Source organism: Dictyostelium purpureum, assembly GCF_000190715.1.
Source record: "Dictyostelium purpureum unplaced genomic scaffold DICPUscaffold_67, whole genome shotgun sequence".
NCBI lineage: Eukaryota > Evosea > Eumycetozoa > Dictyosteliales > Dictyosteliaceae > Dictyostelium > Dictyostelium purpureum.
In genome coordinates, this window is record NW_003519404.1 from 44,854 (window position 1) to 60,827 (window position 15,974).

General features: G+C 24.7%; 7 protein-coding genes across 7 annotated transcripts; 4 read left to right on the forward strand and 3 right to left on the reverse strand.

Moving 5' to 3' along the window:
• Positions 1-621: 621 nt before the first annotated feature.
• On the forward strand, positions 622-2,034 carry DICPUDRAFT_97351 (uncharacterized protein; the record flags this gene model as incomplete). Its single annotated transcript, XM_003286280.1, has 4 exons — positions 622-638; positions 718-1,185; positions 1,252-1,810; positions 1,889-2,034. 4 exons carry the CDS (start codon positions 622-624, stop codon positions 1,949-1,951), a joined length of 1,107 nt encoding a protein of 368 aa, XP_003286328.1. The 3' UTR covers positions 1,952-2,034.
• A 293-nt stretch (positions 2,035-2,327) lies between these two features.
• On the forward strand, positions 2,328-3,723 carry DICPUDRAFT_77225 (uncharacterized protein; the record flags this gene model as incomplete). The annotated part of the gene is made up of 3 exons (XM_003286281.1): positions 2,328-2,623; positions 2,693-3,233; positions 3,301-3,723. 3 exons carry the CDS (start codon positions 2,328-2,330, stop codon positions 3,721-3,723), a joined length of 1,260 nt encoding a protein of 419 aa, XP_003286329.1.
• A 179-nt stretch (positions 3,724-3,902) lies between these two features.
• Positions 3,903-6,798, reverse strand: DICPUDRAFT_77226 (uncharacterized protein; the record flags this gene model as incomplete). Its single annotated transcript, XM_003286304.1, has 2 exons — positions 3,903-6,478; positions 6,555-6,798. The coding sequence occupies 2 exons, from the start codon at positions 6,796-6,798 to the stop codon at positions 3,903-3,905; spliced, it is 2,820 nt and encodes a 939-aa protein (XP_003286352.1).
• A 1,026-nt stretch (positions 6,799-7,824) lies between these two features.
• Positions 7,825-8,845, reverse strand: DICPUDRAFT_77227 (uncharacterized protein; the record flags this gene model as incomplete). The annotated part of the gene is made up of 2 exons (XM_003286305.1): positions 7,825-8,516; positions 8,593-8,845. The coding sequence occupies 2 exons, from the start codon at positions 8,843-8,845 to the stop codon at positions 7,825-7,827; spliced, it is 945 nt and encodes a 314-aa protein (XP_003286353.1).
• A 579-nt stretch (positions 8,846-9,424) lies between these two features.
• DICPUDRAFT_77228 (uncharacterized protein) lies at positions 9,425-13,612 on the forward strand (the record flags this gene model as incomplete). The annotated part of the gene is made up of 3 exons (XM_003286282.1): positions 9,425-9,510; positions 10,704-10,954; positions 11,031-13,612. The coding sequence occupies 3 exons, from the start codon at positions 9,425-9,427 to the stop codon at positions 13,610-13,612; spliced, it is 2,919 nt and encodes a 972-aa protein (XP_003286330.1).
• Positions 13,613-13,909: 297 nt separating this feature from the next.
• Positions 13,910-14,335, forward strand: DICPUDRAFT_150305 (uncharacterized protein; the record flags this gene model as incomplete). Its single annotated transcript, XM_003286283.1, has 1 exon — positions 13,910-14,335. One exon carries the CDS (start codon positions 13,910-13,912, stop codon positions 14,333-14,335), a length of 426 nt encoding a protein of 141 aa, XP_003286331.1.
• Positions 14,336-14,931: 596 nt separating this feature from the next.
• On the reverse strand, positions 14,932-15,099 carry DICPUDRAFT_30751 (uncharacterized protein; the record flags this gene model as incomplete). The annotated part of the gene is made up of 1 exon (XM_003286306.1): positions 14,932-15,099. One exon carries the CDS (start codon positions 15,097-15,099, stop codon positions 14,932-14,934), a length of 168 nt encoding a protein of 55 aa, XP_003286354.1.
• Positions 15,100-15,974: the final 875 nt, after the last annotated feature.

Consider the following 15,974-nt stretch of genomic DNA (forward strand, 5'->3'; position numbering starts at 1 on the left):
TTAATTTCCAACCCCCTCTTTTTTGGGGGGTTTAGAAACAGGAATTGAATTCTCGGGGATAATAAAAATTTAGATAAATAAAAACTTACTTTGTTTTTTTTTTTTCAAAAATTAAAAAAAAAATTTAAGGTTGATTTTTAATTTTAAAAGTCCCATTTTAACCCTAAAAATCCCAAATTTTTATATAATTGCTTTTGTGAGGTATTTCCCTTATTATAATTTTTGATATTGCCTATAAGAAATCAAAAATTAAAAATAATTATTAAAAAATTTTATAAATAGTCTGTTTATATGTAAATTATAATAAATATTCAAAATTTTTATAATAATTAAGAAAATAAAAAAAATTAAAAATTATTTTTTTTTAAAATTATTTTTTTTAATTTTATTTTTTTTAAAATTTTTTTTTTTAAATTAATTATCATTTTTTTTTTTATTACATTTATCACAATCATTTTATCTTTGGTATATACCACTTACAAAAAAAAAAAAAAAGAAATAAACCACCCCAATGTAATATAGAACCTATAAAAAATAAATAGATAAATAAAAATACATTCAGCATAGATATATATTATAAAATATAAATTATATTCTCTAAATAAAAAGGGGAAGTTAAAAATGATTATGAATCAATTGTAAGTTTTTTTTTTTTAATATTATATTGATATATTTATAATTATATTAACTTTTTTTTTTATTTTTTTTTGATCACAGCAATTCAATTTGTAATGTTATAAATCAATGTAAAAAAACAATATTAAAAATAGAACAGGACTTTATTAGTGCACCCAATGGTATAATTAATGTAAATGAAAATTCAGATTCACCATTTTTAAAGGGATATCACCAATCACCAACCAAATTACCTTATAATGCATATAAAGATACATTAAATAATACACTTTCACCAATATTAACAAATCTAAATTCACCAGTTTTAAATGGCTCAAATTGCACAAATAATAATACTAGCGGAGCAACACCAACCAATGGTCTATCGGTCAAATTAAATATAAATAATAATAAAAAATCACAAATTTATATATTGGTAAATATTGCTTTGGGCAATATTAATAACTGCCATGATTGTATTATAGTTTTAGGACCATGCGTTGGTTTAATAGAGATCAGTAATTGCTCTAAAGTAACTTTAATTTCGATTACAAAAGGAATTAAAATAAAGTAAGTTTAATGTGACAACTTTTTGCTTTTGGAAGTAAATATTAATATTGTTTTTTTTCTTTTTAGGTCATCAAATAATATATCATTATTCATATGTTCAAATGAAAAACCAATAATATCTTCAGATTGTCACAACATCAAATTAGCACCCTATAACACACACTATCCAAACTTAGATACTCAAATAGCCACATCAAAACTATTGGTCGATTTGGAAAATAATCAATGGAACAATCCATCAATATTTAAATTATTTTCACCATTAAACTCACCATTATTACAATCCAACTCACCAACCACAACTACAACCACAACTACCACAACCAGTGACCTTCTTCAAATTCCTCCAAATAATTTACTCAATGTAGATGACACTAATAATATTCACGAAGAAACAACCGAGATTTACTCGATTTTAGATCCAGAGGAATTTTTCCCATTTGTTGTACCATTTTTAATTAAAGGAAAAACCAAATCAAATCCATGTGAATTACCAAATGAGTATAGTACATGTTTAGCAAATAAATCAAACTCAGTTCATGCATTACACAAATTAATAGCTCAAACTACAAACGATCCAAAAACTAAAGCAACTTTACTACATTTAATCGAATCTAAATTTCAAGTAAATATTTACATTATAAAAATAATGGTATTATATATATAAACAACTTTCTAATTTTTTTTTTCTTTTTTTTTATAGGATTGGTTGGTCGAAACAGATAATATAAGACAAATAAATGATTTAATCAATATGAAAAGATAAATTTTTTATTTTTTACTTTTTTTTTTTTATTATCAGAATATTAAAATAAAATAAAATTAAATAATTTAAAATTTTTGTAAATTAATCACGATATTTATATATATCTTTCAATGTTTTTTCTTTATCTTTTTTTACTTAAATTTTTACTTTTATAAAAAATTAAATTTTATTTTTTAAATTATTTTTTTTATTTTTTTTAATTTTTTTTTTTGTTTACTTAAAAATCTTTTTATTTTTTTATTATTTTTTTTAATTTAATAATGATTAATTAAAAATAAATAATATTTCGATTGTGTGTAATTGTAATATAATATTTTAAATATTGTTGTGTGTTGTGTGTTGTATGATTTATACATATTTTTAAAACAGTGTTATAATGATAAGAGATAGAACAGAAGAATATTACAGAGTTAAAGAAGAAGTAAAAGAATGGAAAAAACAAATTGATAAAAGGGATTTTTTAGCATATATACACGATAGAGCAAGTAACTCACCATCCTCTTCATTTCCAACTATCAATTTTATAAAAAGAGGAAACGATTCCGTACCAGCCATTAATAACAATTTCAATAGTAATAATAATATTGGTACTATAAAACCATTAAATATACCCCCACCAATACATAAACCACAAGAAAAACTAACTGATAAACCAAACTGTTTAAATTGTGGGTAAGTAATTAAACAATGTTTTTATTATAAATTTATAATTATAGTATACTAATTTTTTTAAAATTATAGTAAAGCATTTGGTCTATTTACATCAAAATATCAATGTAGTTTATGTAATATTAATTTTTGTAATGGATGTTTAAAAATTTTATCAAGTAAAGATATTACTGGTGTTTTAAAAGATGGCCAAGTAAGATCATATTGTCCAAGATGTCATTTAATAGTCACAAAAGAGGAAATTAAAAGAAGGTTTCATTTTGGTTGCGAAAAATCTGTCAATGAACCAATTCTACAACTATATAATGAAATTACTCTTGTTAAGCGATCTATATTAGGATCATTACCAAGTTTTGAATATTTAGCATCATCTGTAACTGATTTCAAATTGGCATCAAAAAACAACAGAGATACATTTTCCCAGGTTTACAATGAAGTTATTATACTTCAAAATGACCTGGCTGTATTATTTAAAGATTTTGATAAGCATTTAAAAGCAGTCATGCTGTTACCAACTACTTCGCACTATCAAGATACAATAAAAAAGAATATGAAATCATTATACTATACATTTTTACAACAAAACTTACCAAAATTTAAAAATATCCAAACAGTAAAGTATAAATATACAATATTACAATATTACATAACAAAATTATTAATTATGGTTTTTTAATTAGGATTTATTACATATAGAGCTAAATACAATTAGAAATACATATATTTATTTAGCAAGATCAGGTTTGGATAATAGAATGCAACCAGAATTTTGGTACAAGTATGGCAAAGCATATCAAGATACAATGGCACTGGTCAGAAAGGATTTACAAATCTCATGTACAAAATGTAAAGAAGATTATGACAAGGTTAAAAATTTAATTGATGAAATGATTGTAAATGAAGAGAAATCAAATCTAAATATTAGAGGTAACCCAAAACACGAAGAAGAGGGAACATTAATAAGAAAAAATAAAGAGTTTTTAAAGAACATTTATGATCAAGTAAATATTAGAGTCAAACCTGAAGAGTTGGAAAATTCAAAACGAGCAATTTTAACTCTTTTTAAAATTTTAGATGAAGACTATAACAATGGTTTAAAATAAATAAATAAAAAAAAATTTATTAAAAATAAAATTATATTAGCCAGGAAAATTAGACTTAATTTCTATACTTATTAGTTTTTTTTTTAAAATATTATTTTACATATTTTACATATTTTAATATTTTATTTTTTTTATTACAATTAATTATTTTGTTTGAGTTTTTTTGAATTTAATAGTTTTTATTCTAGATCTACCTTATAGGTAGATGGTTTTTCTCCAGCCAAACCTTCACATACATATATTGGTGCATTAACTCCACACTTTTTACAGTATATATCTCTTTCATAGTTGCATCTTACTCTTTTTCTGAATCTTAATTTAGCATATTTTCTACAACCAACTTTTCTCCATTCGGAAGTTTCCCATGTAAAAATTGGATTGCATGGTTGGCTATCCTTTTCTTTTGGTATATTTGAACACATTGAACTATCTGATACGGTTCTATTGCATGAAACACAATCTACTCTTCTATATTGAACACCACACCCACCAGAGCATTCACCCCAATTTTGGTATCCCCAATTATATGATCCTTTACTACATGATTCTATATTGGGAGGTTTATGTCCATCACAACAGATATCTTTTCTTGGTTGATTTGGTTTAGAATCTAATGCGCAATGAATTTCCCTTTTCCTATTTAATAAACAGTGAATGTCACAGGGACCCCATTGACCTTCTACCCATCTAAATTTACAAAGGTTTTGATTCTTTTGATGGAGTTCTTCTAATAATGGTTGGGTATCTGATTTGATTTTGTTGACAATTTGATTTGTTTTATTATTATTTGGTGAACCTGCGATAAGTGTACAAATACCGACATTTAAACTCTTTAGATATGGTTTTAATCTTTCATCTAGTTTGGAAGGTTCACATCTGTTACTTGATGATTCTAAACATTCTTGATTTGATGTTTCAATTGGCAGTTGAGGTGCGACTTGGTTTCTAGTTTCTTGAATCCAATTGTTTGTAAATTGGTTTACTTGTTCTTCTACTAAGTTTGAGAAATCGCTTGAACTATAGGATGAAAATGCAGAAGCTGAAATTGATTTAAATATAACACCTTTTGATTCTTCAATGATTTTTAGAATGTCTGCACCATTAGCTTCTTTACCCATATAGATTTTACTTGATAATGAATTAATAACCATTGGTAAAACTTGATTTGAAATAGAGTATATTGCCCCAGCTTCTGAAGAGTAAGTAAGTTCATCCGGAATTTCAACAGCATAGGAAAACTCTTCAAGGAAAAACTTGACTTCATTTCTTGTTGCAGTTAATACAACTGAAGACTTGGCACCATCGCCCCAAACTCTCTTGATTGTTTGAATACTTTCTTTGTATTTATCTTCTTTTTTGAAGTTGACTTCATTAAGGTAAGAATATAGTAATTTAGTTGTATCTAAACTATTGATTAATTCGGTTTCGTTGTCAAAATTTAAATTTAACTCTAATGCAAGGTTGGCACTGTTGCTAAAAATCAAATTGATCTTTGGGAAATCGGTCCATTTCTTGCTTGAAATACCATTTGTGTATGCCTTTTCGTTGGTGCTACATTCATCAAGTGAGTTTTTGAATCTATATAAAGATTCAAGAAAAGATGATAAAAGAGCTAATTTATTGATTAAGTATTCATTGATTTGAAGTTGTTCGGTATATGAAAATGATGAGGTGATTGACATTAAAATCGTTTGGACTACATTTAAATGTCCAGCAGTCGTTCCTCCAGGGTCATTAGAGCCTTCACTGTCTAGTAATACAATTGTACCTTTTGGATCTAATTTTTTGATAGCAGATTTTAGTCTTGGTGATAAGTTTTCAGTGTCAATATCTGATATCTTGATTATCTGAGCCCAAATTCCTCTTGTACAGCCCCTCGATCCAACACATTTACCTTTGTTTGCTGATGTTTTTATCGTTTTTACTGGGAAAAGCTCTAAATTACAATTGTCTTTAATTTCTTGTTTAAATAACATCATTGTATATAAATCTAACCTTGTTGATTTATGAGTTGAATAGTCACCAATTTCTGAATATGAATAAATAGGTGATGGTAGTTTTTTGAAAATATTGGCAGCAGATTCTGGGATAATAATTACATTGTCATCTCTAATATCGATTAATTGGAATGAAACCATTGGGCAAACAGTGGCATGGAATGGATCTTCTCCAGATATAATAAAATCATAAATTTTGCTAAGGGAATGTGGACAGATTGTCCACATAATGGATGAACCAACAACCAAAAAATTGAGGAAATTTATTAAAGTTTTTGTTCTATTAAATATTAAGAGTGGTGACAATGCTACTGATAATAAAATTAAAATATCAATTTTGGTGTAAATGGTTAAAATGATGAAAAATATTACGCTAAAAATAAAACAGAATTTTATTTTTTGATTAGCATCTTTCTTTTCAATTTTAATTGAATTTGTTAACACTAAAGCCACTACGATAAAAACAACAGTAAAAAATAATTTTTTAACAGTGTTATTACTTTCTAAAAACCAATGAATATCATGACCAATTTCATTTAAAAACTTGTCGGTTAAGTTTTGCCATTTTTCAGATTCTTTTAGTGCTTTATCTATACCTTTATTAAATCTTTCTTCCATGTAATCAATGGTTTGGAACTGACTTTCGACTAAAGATTCTTTGAGTATTAAAATAAGTTTTTTAGACTCTTCAAAAACAGCCATTCTTTCTTTCTCGATGCTACTAATAGATCCATCCATTAATTTTTCTGTTGATTCGACTGAAAATAAAGAAAAAAATTATTTTATTAATAAAAGTTGAATTTAATTAATTAAATAGTTTATATTTATACTTACTAACAGAAATAATTTCATTTTTGAGTTCAAAGATATTTGAATTTGAATCGAATGCTTCTGATAATTCTGGAACTAATTTAGAAATTCTATTAAAATCATGATTAATATTCGCAGGTAGGTTCTTTGAGATTTCTTTTAATGTATCTGAAAACTTAAATAAACTTTCGTATCCATCAGGAAATAGAAATAGAAATAGAAATAGAAATGATACAAAAACAATTAAAAAAATAAAAGCATCTTTCATTTTTTTAAAAATTAAACTATGAAAAAAAAAAAAGTAAAATTCAGATATTGCCAAAAAAAAAAAATAAAAAAAAAAAATAAAAAAATATTTTTGTTTCGAAATTAAGCTTAATTTTCTTAATATATACTCACGTTTTTTATTTTTTTATTTTTTTTTTTTTTTTAAAACAATATAAATAAATTAAATAATGAATCAAAATATAGAATTTTCTGCCAAGACTTAATTTCTATTTATTAATATTTTTTTTTTTAGAATATTATTTTTTTTTAAAATATTATTTAAAATATTTTATTACAATTAACTATTTTGTTTGAATATAATAGGTTTTATATTTTTATAGGTGCATGGGTGTGTGGTTTTTCTCCAGCAAACCATCACATACATATATTGGTGCATTAACTCCACACTTTTTACAGTAAATATCTCTTTCAAAGTTGCTTCATGTTCCTGTTCTGAATCTAAATTTACCACCTTTTCTACAACCACCAACATTTCTCCGTTTGGAAGTTTCTCATTTAAAAATTTGAAAAAATGATTGATTTGGTTTCGGAATCTAATACGCAATGAATTTCCCTTTTCCTATTTAATAAACAGTGAATGTCACAGGGACCCCATTAACCTTCTACCCATCTAAATTTACAAGGTTTTGATTATTTTGATGGAGTTATTCTAATAATGGTTGGGTATCTGATTTGATTTTGTTGTCATTTTGATTTGTTTTATCATTATTTAGTGAACCTGCGATAAGTGTACAAATACCGATATTTAAACTCTTTAGATATGGTTTAATCTTCATCTAGTTTGGAAGGTTCACATCTGTTACTTGATGATTCGTAACATTCTTGATTTGATGTTTCAATTGGTAGTTGAGGTGCGACTTGGTTTCTAGTTTCTTGAATCCAATTGTTTGTAAATTGGTTAACTTGTTCTTCTAACTCTTTGGCACTTTAGCCAAAATCAAAATGATGAAGAAAATTTGACTTAATTTCAAAATAAAATTTTTTTTTTATATTTTTTTTTTTTATTTTAATAATATCTTGTTGATTTATGAGATGAACAGTCACCAATTTCTGAGTATACATAAAGAGGTGGTGGTTCTTTGGAAATATTGGCAGCAGGCTCTGGGATAATAATTTCATTGTTATCTCTAATATTAGAAATAATTGAATTAGATAATTTGCTAAGGATATGTGGTCTGATTGTTGGTATAATGGATGAACCAAAAACAAAAATACTGAGGAGTGGTGACAATGCGATTGATAATAAAACTATAATATCCTTTCTATGGATAATGGTTATTAAAGTGATGAAAAATATTACGCTAAAATTAAATACAAAGTATATTATATTTTGATTAATATTTTTTTTAATTTTAATTGAAATTGTTACATTTTTTATTAAGCAAATGCCACTATGGTAAAAACAACAGTAAAAAATAATTTTTCTAATAATGTTGAGACCTTCTAAAAACCAATGAATATCTTGACCAACTTCATTTAAAAAACTGTCTGTTAAGTTTTGCCATTTTTCAGATTCTTTTAGTGCTTTATCTATACCTTTATTAAATCTTTCTTCCATGTAGTCAATGGTTTGGAACTGACTTTCGACTAAAGATTCTTTGAGTATTAAAATAAGTTTTTTAGACTCTTCAAAAACAGCCATTCTTTCTTTCCCAATGCTATTAATAGATCCATCCATTAATTTTTCTGTTGATTCGACTGAAAATAAAGAAAAAATTATTTTATTAATAAAAGTTAAAATTATTTAATTAAAATAGTTTATATTTATACTTACTAACAGAAATAATTTTATCTTTGAGTGCAACGGTATCAATTTCTCGAGACTCGAATGCATCTGATAATTCTGGAATTAATAGAGAAATTCTATTAAAACCATGATTAATATTCGTAGGGAGGCTCTTTGAGATTTCCTTTAATGTGTCTGAAAACTTATCAACACTTTTGATTTTACCAGAAAATAGAAATGATTCTGAAGTTGTTGTGAGTAATAAAATTAAAAAAATGAAAAATTTAATATTATTCTTCATTTTTTTTAAAAATTATCTGTGAAAAAAAAGTAAAAAAAATATTTTAGATATTATAAAAAAAAAAAATAAAAAAAAATATTCTTATCTGACGAAACTTAATTTTAATTCTTTTAAATTTAAAAGATAATACTTAATACCAATTTTTTTATTAAAAATAAAATAATTTTATTTTTTATAATGAATTCCTCCAAAATGCAAAAAAAAAAAAACTAAAAAAAAAAAAAAAACAAAAAAAAAAAAAAAAAAAAACTCAATTTTTTTTTTTTTTTTTTCATATAAATTTTTTGGTAATTTGGTTGTTTTTGGGTTTTTAATTTTTTTAATTTTTTTATATGTAATAATTTTTTTTTTTAACTATTTAATTAATAATTCATTGTCCTCGATGTTATTATTTCTAATTTCTGGAATAACAAATAATTAAAAATGCACATATACACTATATCATAATATTTTGATAATATTTCAAAATAAAAAGTTCCTTAATGTTTAGAATTATATCTTAAAGAATTGCTTTTCATTATCAATTGGTATACTAATTTGTTATTCTGAGCCATCTACGACCACTGTGGTTGCACTCATATGATTTTAATGGTACATGAATTCTATTTTATTGCTATTATCAAGTCTATTATTAAAATAACTTTTAAAAATATCTTTTGCCAAAGGTGAAACAATGTCTTAAAATTCTTGGAGTATCTACAGTTTTTTTTCAATAATTTTTTTATAATTATTCATTGTAACCTATTTAATTATTTTTAATCACTAAACTACAACTGTACATACCATTGATTCATATTATCTATATGAAAATTCCTTATTAATTTAACAGTTTTATTAAATTATTAAGAAAAATAAAATATTTTTAAATTATCAAAAACAACAATAGGATCTATTTTGTGATATAAATTTAAACGCCATCAAATAAATTTTTCTCTTTTCCTTTTAATTTGCCCAGTATGATTGTTTACTTTATATCTTAAAGTATTGCTTGTCATTGAAAATCTTTTAATTCAAGCAAATACTTTTCTGGCAATTATCCTGATTGATTTTTGAATTATATCTTGTTGTTTTTTATTTTGATGTTTTTTTAATGGTGGTTTATGGTTTGAAATAACAATTTAGCATACCAATTAATAAAGATATTAGAAATTTATTTTATAGTTGTAAATAAAGTAAATCAGCTTTAACCTTATTGGTTTATTGTTGTCCAAAAAGTGGAAAGGTATTGCAGATTGTAAAATGATATTGTGTTATTGAAGTAGGTGGTAAAAATAAGATATTAAACAACAAAATAAAATTCAAAATGTATTTTCTAAAATTAAAAGATTTTCGACAAGCAATATTTTAAGATATAAATTTAAACAGGAAATTCCTTAGATAATGTTTTAAAAAGATATCACACAATATAATGTAAATTTGAATTTTTTATTAATTGTTATTTAGGGATTAGAAATAATAACATTGATGTTACAATGAATAATAATATTAAAATTATTAAAAAAAAAAAATTTAATATGCAAAAAAAATTAAAAAAAACCCCAAAATAACCAATATATTCAAAAATCATCAAAAAATAATATGGGAAAAAAAAAAAAAGTTTTTTACAGTTTTTTTTTTCATTTTTTTTTTTTTTTTTTATTTTTTTTTTTTTTTTTTTTTTCATTTGGGAGGAATTCATAAAAGCCGGGAAATTATAGCCTGGAAATTAGACTTAAAAATATTCTAAACTTAAAAATATTCTAAACTTAATAAAATTTTTTTTTTTTTTTTTTTTTTTTTTTTTTAATTTTTTTTTTTATTCCACCCAAATTTCAAATTTTCCCTTTTTTTTTTTCAAAGTTTAATTTTTAAAAAAAAGGAAGAAAAATATTAAATTTTTCATTTTTTTAATTTTATTACTCACAACAACTTCAGAATCATTTCTATTTTCTGGTAAAATCAAAAGTGTTGATAAGTTTTCAGACACATTAAAGGAAATCTCAAAGAGCCTCCCTACGAATATTAATCATGGTTTTAATAGAATTTCTCTATTAATTCCAGAATTATCAAATGCATTCGAGTCTCAAGAACTTGATACCGTTGCACTCAAAGATAAAATTATTTCTGTTAGTAAGTATAAATATAAACTATTTTAATTAAATAATTTTAACTTTTATTAATAAAATAATTTTTTCTTTATTTTCAGTCGAATCAACAGAAAAATTAATGGATGGATCTATTAATAGCATTGGGAAAGAAAGAATGGCTGTTTTTGAAGAGTCTAAAAAACTTATTTTAATACTCAAAGAATCTTTAGTCGAAAGTCAGTTCCAAACCATTGACTACATGGAAGAAAGATTTAATAAAGGTATAGATAAAGCACTAAAAGAATCTGAAAAATGGCAAAACTTAACCGACAAGTTTTTAAATGAAATTGGTCAAGATATCCATTGGTTTTTGGAAGGTCTCAACACTTTTAAAAAATTATTTTTTACTGTTGGTTTTATCGTAGTGGCTTTAGTGTTAACAATTTCAATTAAAATTGAAAAGAAAAATGATGATCATAATATAAAATTCTTTGTATTTATATTTAGCGTAATATTGCACATCATTTTAACCATTTACACCAAAATTGATATTTTAATTTTATTTTCAATCGCATTATTACCATTCATACTCTTAATATTTATTAATAGAGGAGTAACTTTAATAGTTTTCCTCAGTTTTTTTGTTGTTGTTCCATCCATTATGTCAACAATCTATCCACATTCCCTTAGCAAAATTTATGATTCTATTATATCTGGAGAAGATCCATTCCGTGCCACTGTTTGCCCAATGGTTTCATTCCAATTAATCGATATTAGAGATGACAATGTAATTATTATCCCAGAATCTGCTGCCAATATTTTCAAAAAACTACCATCACCTATTTATTCATATTCAGAAATTGGTGACTATTCAACTCATAAATCAACAAGGTTAGATTTATATACAATGATGTTATTTAAACAAGAAATTAAAGACAATTGTGATTTAGATCTTTTCCAAGTAAAAACGATAAAAACATCAGCAAACGAAGGTAAATGTGTTGGATCGAGGGGCTGTACAAGAGGAATTTGGGCTCAGATAATCAAGATATCAGATATTGACACTGAAAACTTATCACCAAGACTAAAATCTGCTATCAAAAAATTAGATTCAAAAGGTACAATTGTATTACTAGACAGTGAAGGCTCTAATGACCCTGATGGAATGACAGCTGGACATTTAAATGTAGTCCAAACTATTTTAATGTCAATCACCTCATCATTTTCATATACCGAACATCTTCAAATCAATGAATACTTAATCAATAAATTAGCTCTTTTATCATCTTTTCTTGAATCTTTATACAGATTCAAAAATTCACTTGATGAATGTAGCACCAACGAAAAGGCATACACAAATGGTATTTCAAGCAAGAAATGGACCGATTTCCCAAAGATCAATTTGATTTTTAGCAACAGTGCCAACCTTGCATTAGAGTTAAATTTAAATTTTGACAACAAAACCGAATTAATCAATAGTTTAGATACAACTAAATTACTATATTCTTACCTTAATGAAGTCAACTTCAAAAAAGAAGATAAATACAAAGAAAGTATTCAAACAATCAAGAGAGTTTGGGGCGATGGTGCCAAGTCTTCAGTTGTATTAACTGCAACAAGAAATGAAGTCAAGTTTTTCCTTGAAGAGTTTTCCTATGCTGTTGATATTCCGGATGAACTTACTTACTCTTCAGAAGCTGGGGCAATATACTCTATTTCAAATCAAGTTTTACCAATGGTTATTAATTCATTATCAAGTAAAATCTATATGGGTAAAGAAGCTAATGGTGCAGACATTCTAAAAATCATTGAAGAATCAAAAGGTGTTATATTTAAATCAATTTCAGCTTCTGCATTTTCATCCTATAGTTCAAGCGATTTCTCAAACTTAGTAGAAGAACAAGTAAACCAATTTACAAACAATTGGATTCAAGAAACTAGAAACCAAGTCACACCTCAACTGCCAATTGAAACATCCAATCAAGAATGTTACGAATCATCAAGTAACAGATGTGAACCTTCCAAACTAGATGAAAGATTAAAACCATATCTAAAGAGTTTAAATGTCGGTATTTGTACACTTATCGCAGGTTCACCAAACAATGATAAAACAAATCAAATTGTCAACAAAATCAAATCAGATACCCAACCATTATTAGAAGAACTCCATCAAAAGAATCAAAACCTTTGTAAATTTAGATGGGTAGAAGGTCAATGGGGTCCCTGTGACGGTCACTGTTTATTAAATAGGAAAAGGGAAATTCATTGCGCATTAGATTCTAAACCAAATCAACCAAGAAAAGATGTCTGTTGTGACGGAAACAAACCTCATAATATAGAATCATGTGGTAAAAGATCATATCACTGGGCATATCAAAATTGGGGTGAATGCTCTGGTGAGTGTGGTGTTCAATATAGAAGAGTAGATTGTATTGCATGCGATGGAACCATATCAGATAGTTCAATGTGCTCAAATATACCAAAAGAAATCGATAGCCAATCATGCAATCCAAAGTTTACATGGGAAACTTCCGAATGGAGAAACGTTGGTGGTTGTAGAAGAGGTGGTAAATTTAGAACAGGTACAGAAAAATGCGACTTTGAAAGAGATATATACTGTAAAAAGTGTGGAGTTAATGCACCAATATATGTATGTGATGGTTTAGCTGGAGAAAAACCATCTACCCGTAAAAGAGATTAAGCATAAAACCTTTTTAATTCAAATAAAATTCAAACCTATAAAACAAATAATTAAAAATAAAATAAAAAAAATCCTTTCATGAAGTTGCAATAAAATTACGCAAACTTGATTGGCTTTAACAATATTTCTTAGACTTAATTTCTAAACTTAAAAATTTTTATAATAATAAAGAAAATTTTGCCTATTTTCAAAACTTAAAAATTTTTTTTTTTTTTTAAACATATATTTTTTTTTTAATTGTGTTATATTTTTTGGTGAATAAAATTTTTTTTTTTAAAGCTTAACTTTTAAAAAAAAATGAAAAATATTATTATTTTTTTCATTTTTTCAATTTTATTAATTGCAACAAATTCAGAATCATGTGGTAAAAGATCATATCATTGGGAATATCAAAATTGGGGTGAATGCTCTGGTGAGTGTGGTGTTCAATATAGAAGAGTAGATTGTGTTTCATGTGATGGAACCGTATCAGATAGTTCATTGTGTTCAAATATACCAAAAGAAAAGGATAGCCAACCATGCAATCTAATTTTTACATGGGAAACTTCTGAATGGAGAAACGTTGGTGGTTGTAGAAGAGGTGGTAAATTTAGAACAGGACCAAGAAGATGCAAATTTAAAAGAGATATTTACTGTAAAAAGTGTGGAGTTAATGCACCAATATATGAATGTGAAGGTTTTGCTGGAGAAAAACCATCCATTGATAAGCGAGATCGAGTATAAAAACTTATTAAACTCAAATTATTTTAATTAAGGAAAATAAAACGATAGTACCAACATTTTTTTTTTTTTTTTTTTTTTTTTATAAACACAAATTACAAAACAAACTCCCATAATTTATTTTATTTTTAGGGAAGGGTGCCACAATACTAAAATTTATAAAAATTTTAAAAAACTTTAATTATATTTTTCAAAGTATAACTAGAATAAATTATTTTATTACTTACTTTTGTAAGCAACAGTCAAAACCCTATCTTTATCAGTATCAATTTGATTGAAAAAAAAATCTGCAGTGTCTTGAGCAGCTAATAAATAAAATATCAATTAGTTTTATTATATTCAATTAAATTATAAATTTGAAAATTTTACTTTTTTTATCCAAATTTGAAGATTTAATAAAGCCTTCAACCATTTCATCATATGGGATATTTTTATCCCCATTTTTATCAAATTTTCATAAAAATAGGTTTACATCACTTGTAATAGCATCTTCTAAATTCTTTTTATTTAATTTGGTGATATTTTGTCTAATTTCATCAACTGAAATAGTGTCATCTACAAATACAAAAATTAAAATTTTATTAAAAACTTTTAATTTATTAAATTGTAAATAAATATATTATGTTATTACCTCTATTGACATCTAAACATTTAAAGATCATTGCAGCGTTTATATTTGGGTTCTTAACCTTATTTTCCTTAAAGTATTCAATAACTTCACTACGAGTTAAACTTCTGTCTCCATCTTTGTCATATTTTTCTGACATGTCTTCCTTTAAAAATATAATATTTTGGTTAGAAAAATATTTTAATCAAATTAAATTAAATAAAACTATTAATTATATACATACAACTTCTTCTTCAATTTGTCTACATACATCACTAACTGTGGCCATTTTGTATTTGATTTCTATCTGTATTTAATAAAAAAAATGAAAGTTAATTATACAATTTTTTTGATGAACTGTTTTTTTTTTTAAATATTATATTTTTTTTTTAATGTTTCAAAAAAAAAAAATTTATTCCAATTTACAAATTATCTTCTTTTGTTTTGTTTTTTATTAACCCCTATTTTGTTTTTTTTTTTTTTATAATGTTCAAAAAAAAAAATTATGTTTTTTATTAACCCCTTTTTTTTATTTTTTTTTCTTTAAAGATTTCTTTAAAGAGATTAAAAATATAGTTAATTATAGAGTTAAATTTGTGACATTAAAATCAAATTGATAGTAACTTGAAAAAAAAAAAAAACAGTTTTATTTTTTAAATAAAATTCAAACCTTTAAAACAAATAATTAAAAATAAAAAAAAAAAATCCTTTCATGAAGTTGCAATAAAATTACGCAAACTTGATTGGCTTTAACAATATTTCTTTTTTTTTTTTTAAATTTTTTAATTTAATTTAATATCAGATATCTGCTGAAATACTGAAATTAAGATTGGACAGAAAGTACAGAAATAACAATAATAGTTAAAATAATAGTTTCATCATCATCCTCATATAATATATGATAGTTCAGGTTTAGATAAATCAGTTTTAAAAATCAATTTCCAAGGATAAAACTAAAATACTCGTGTTTTAGATAAAACCCACAAAACCACACCAATAATAAAGTAACCTTTTAAAAAATACATAATCACAACC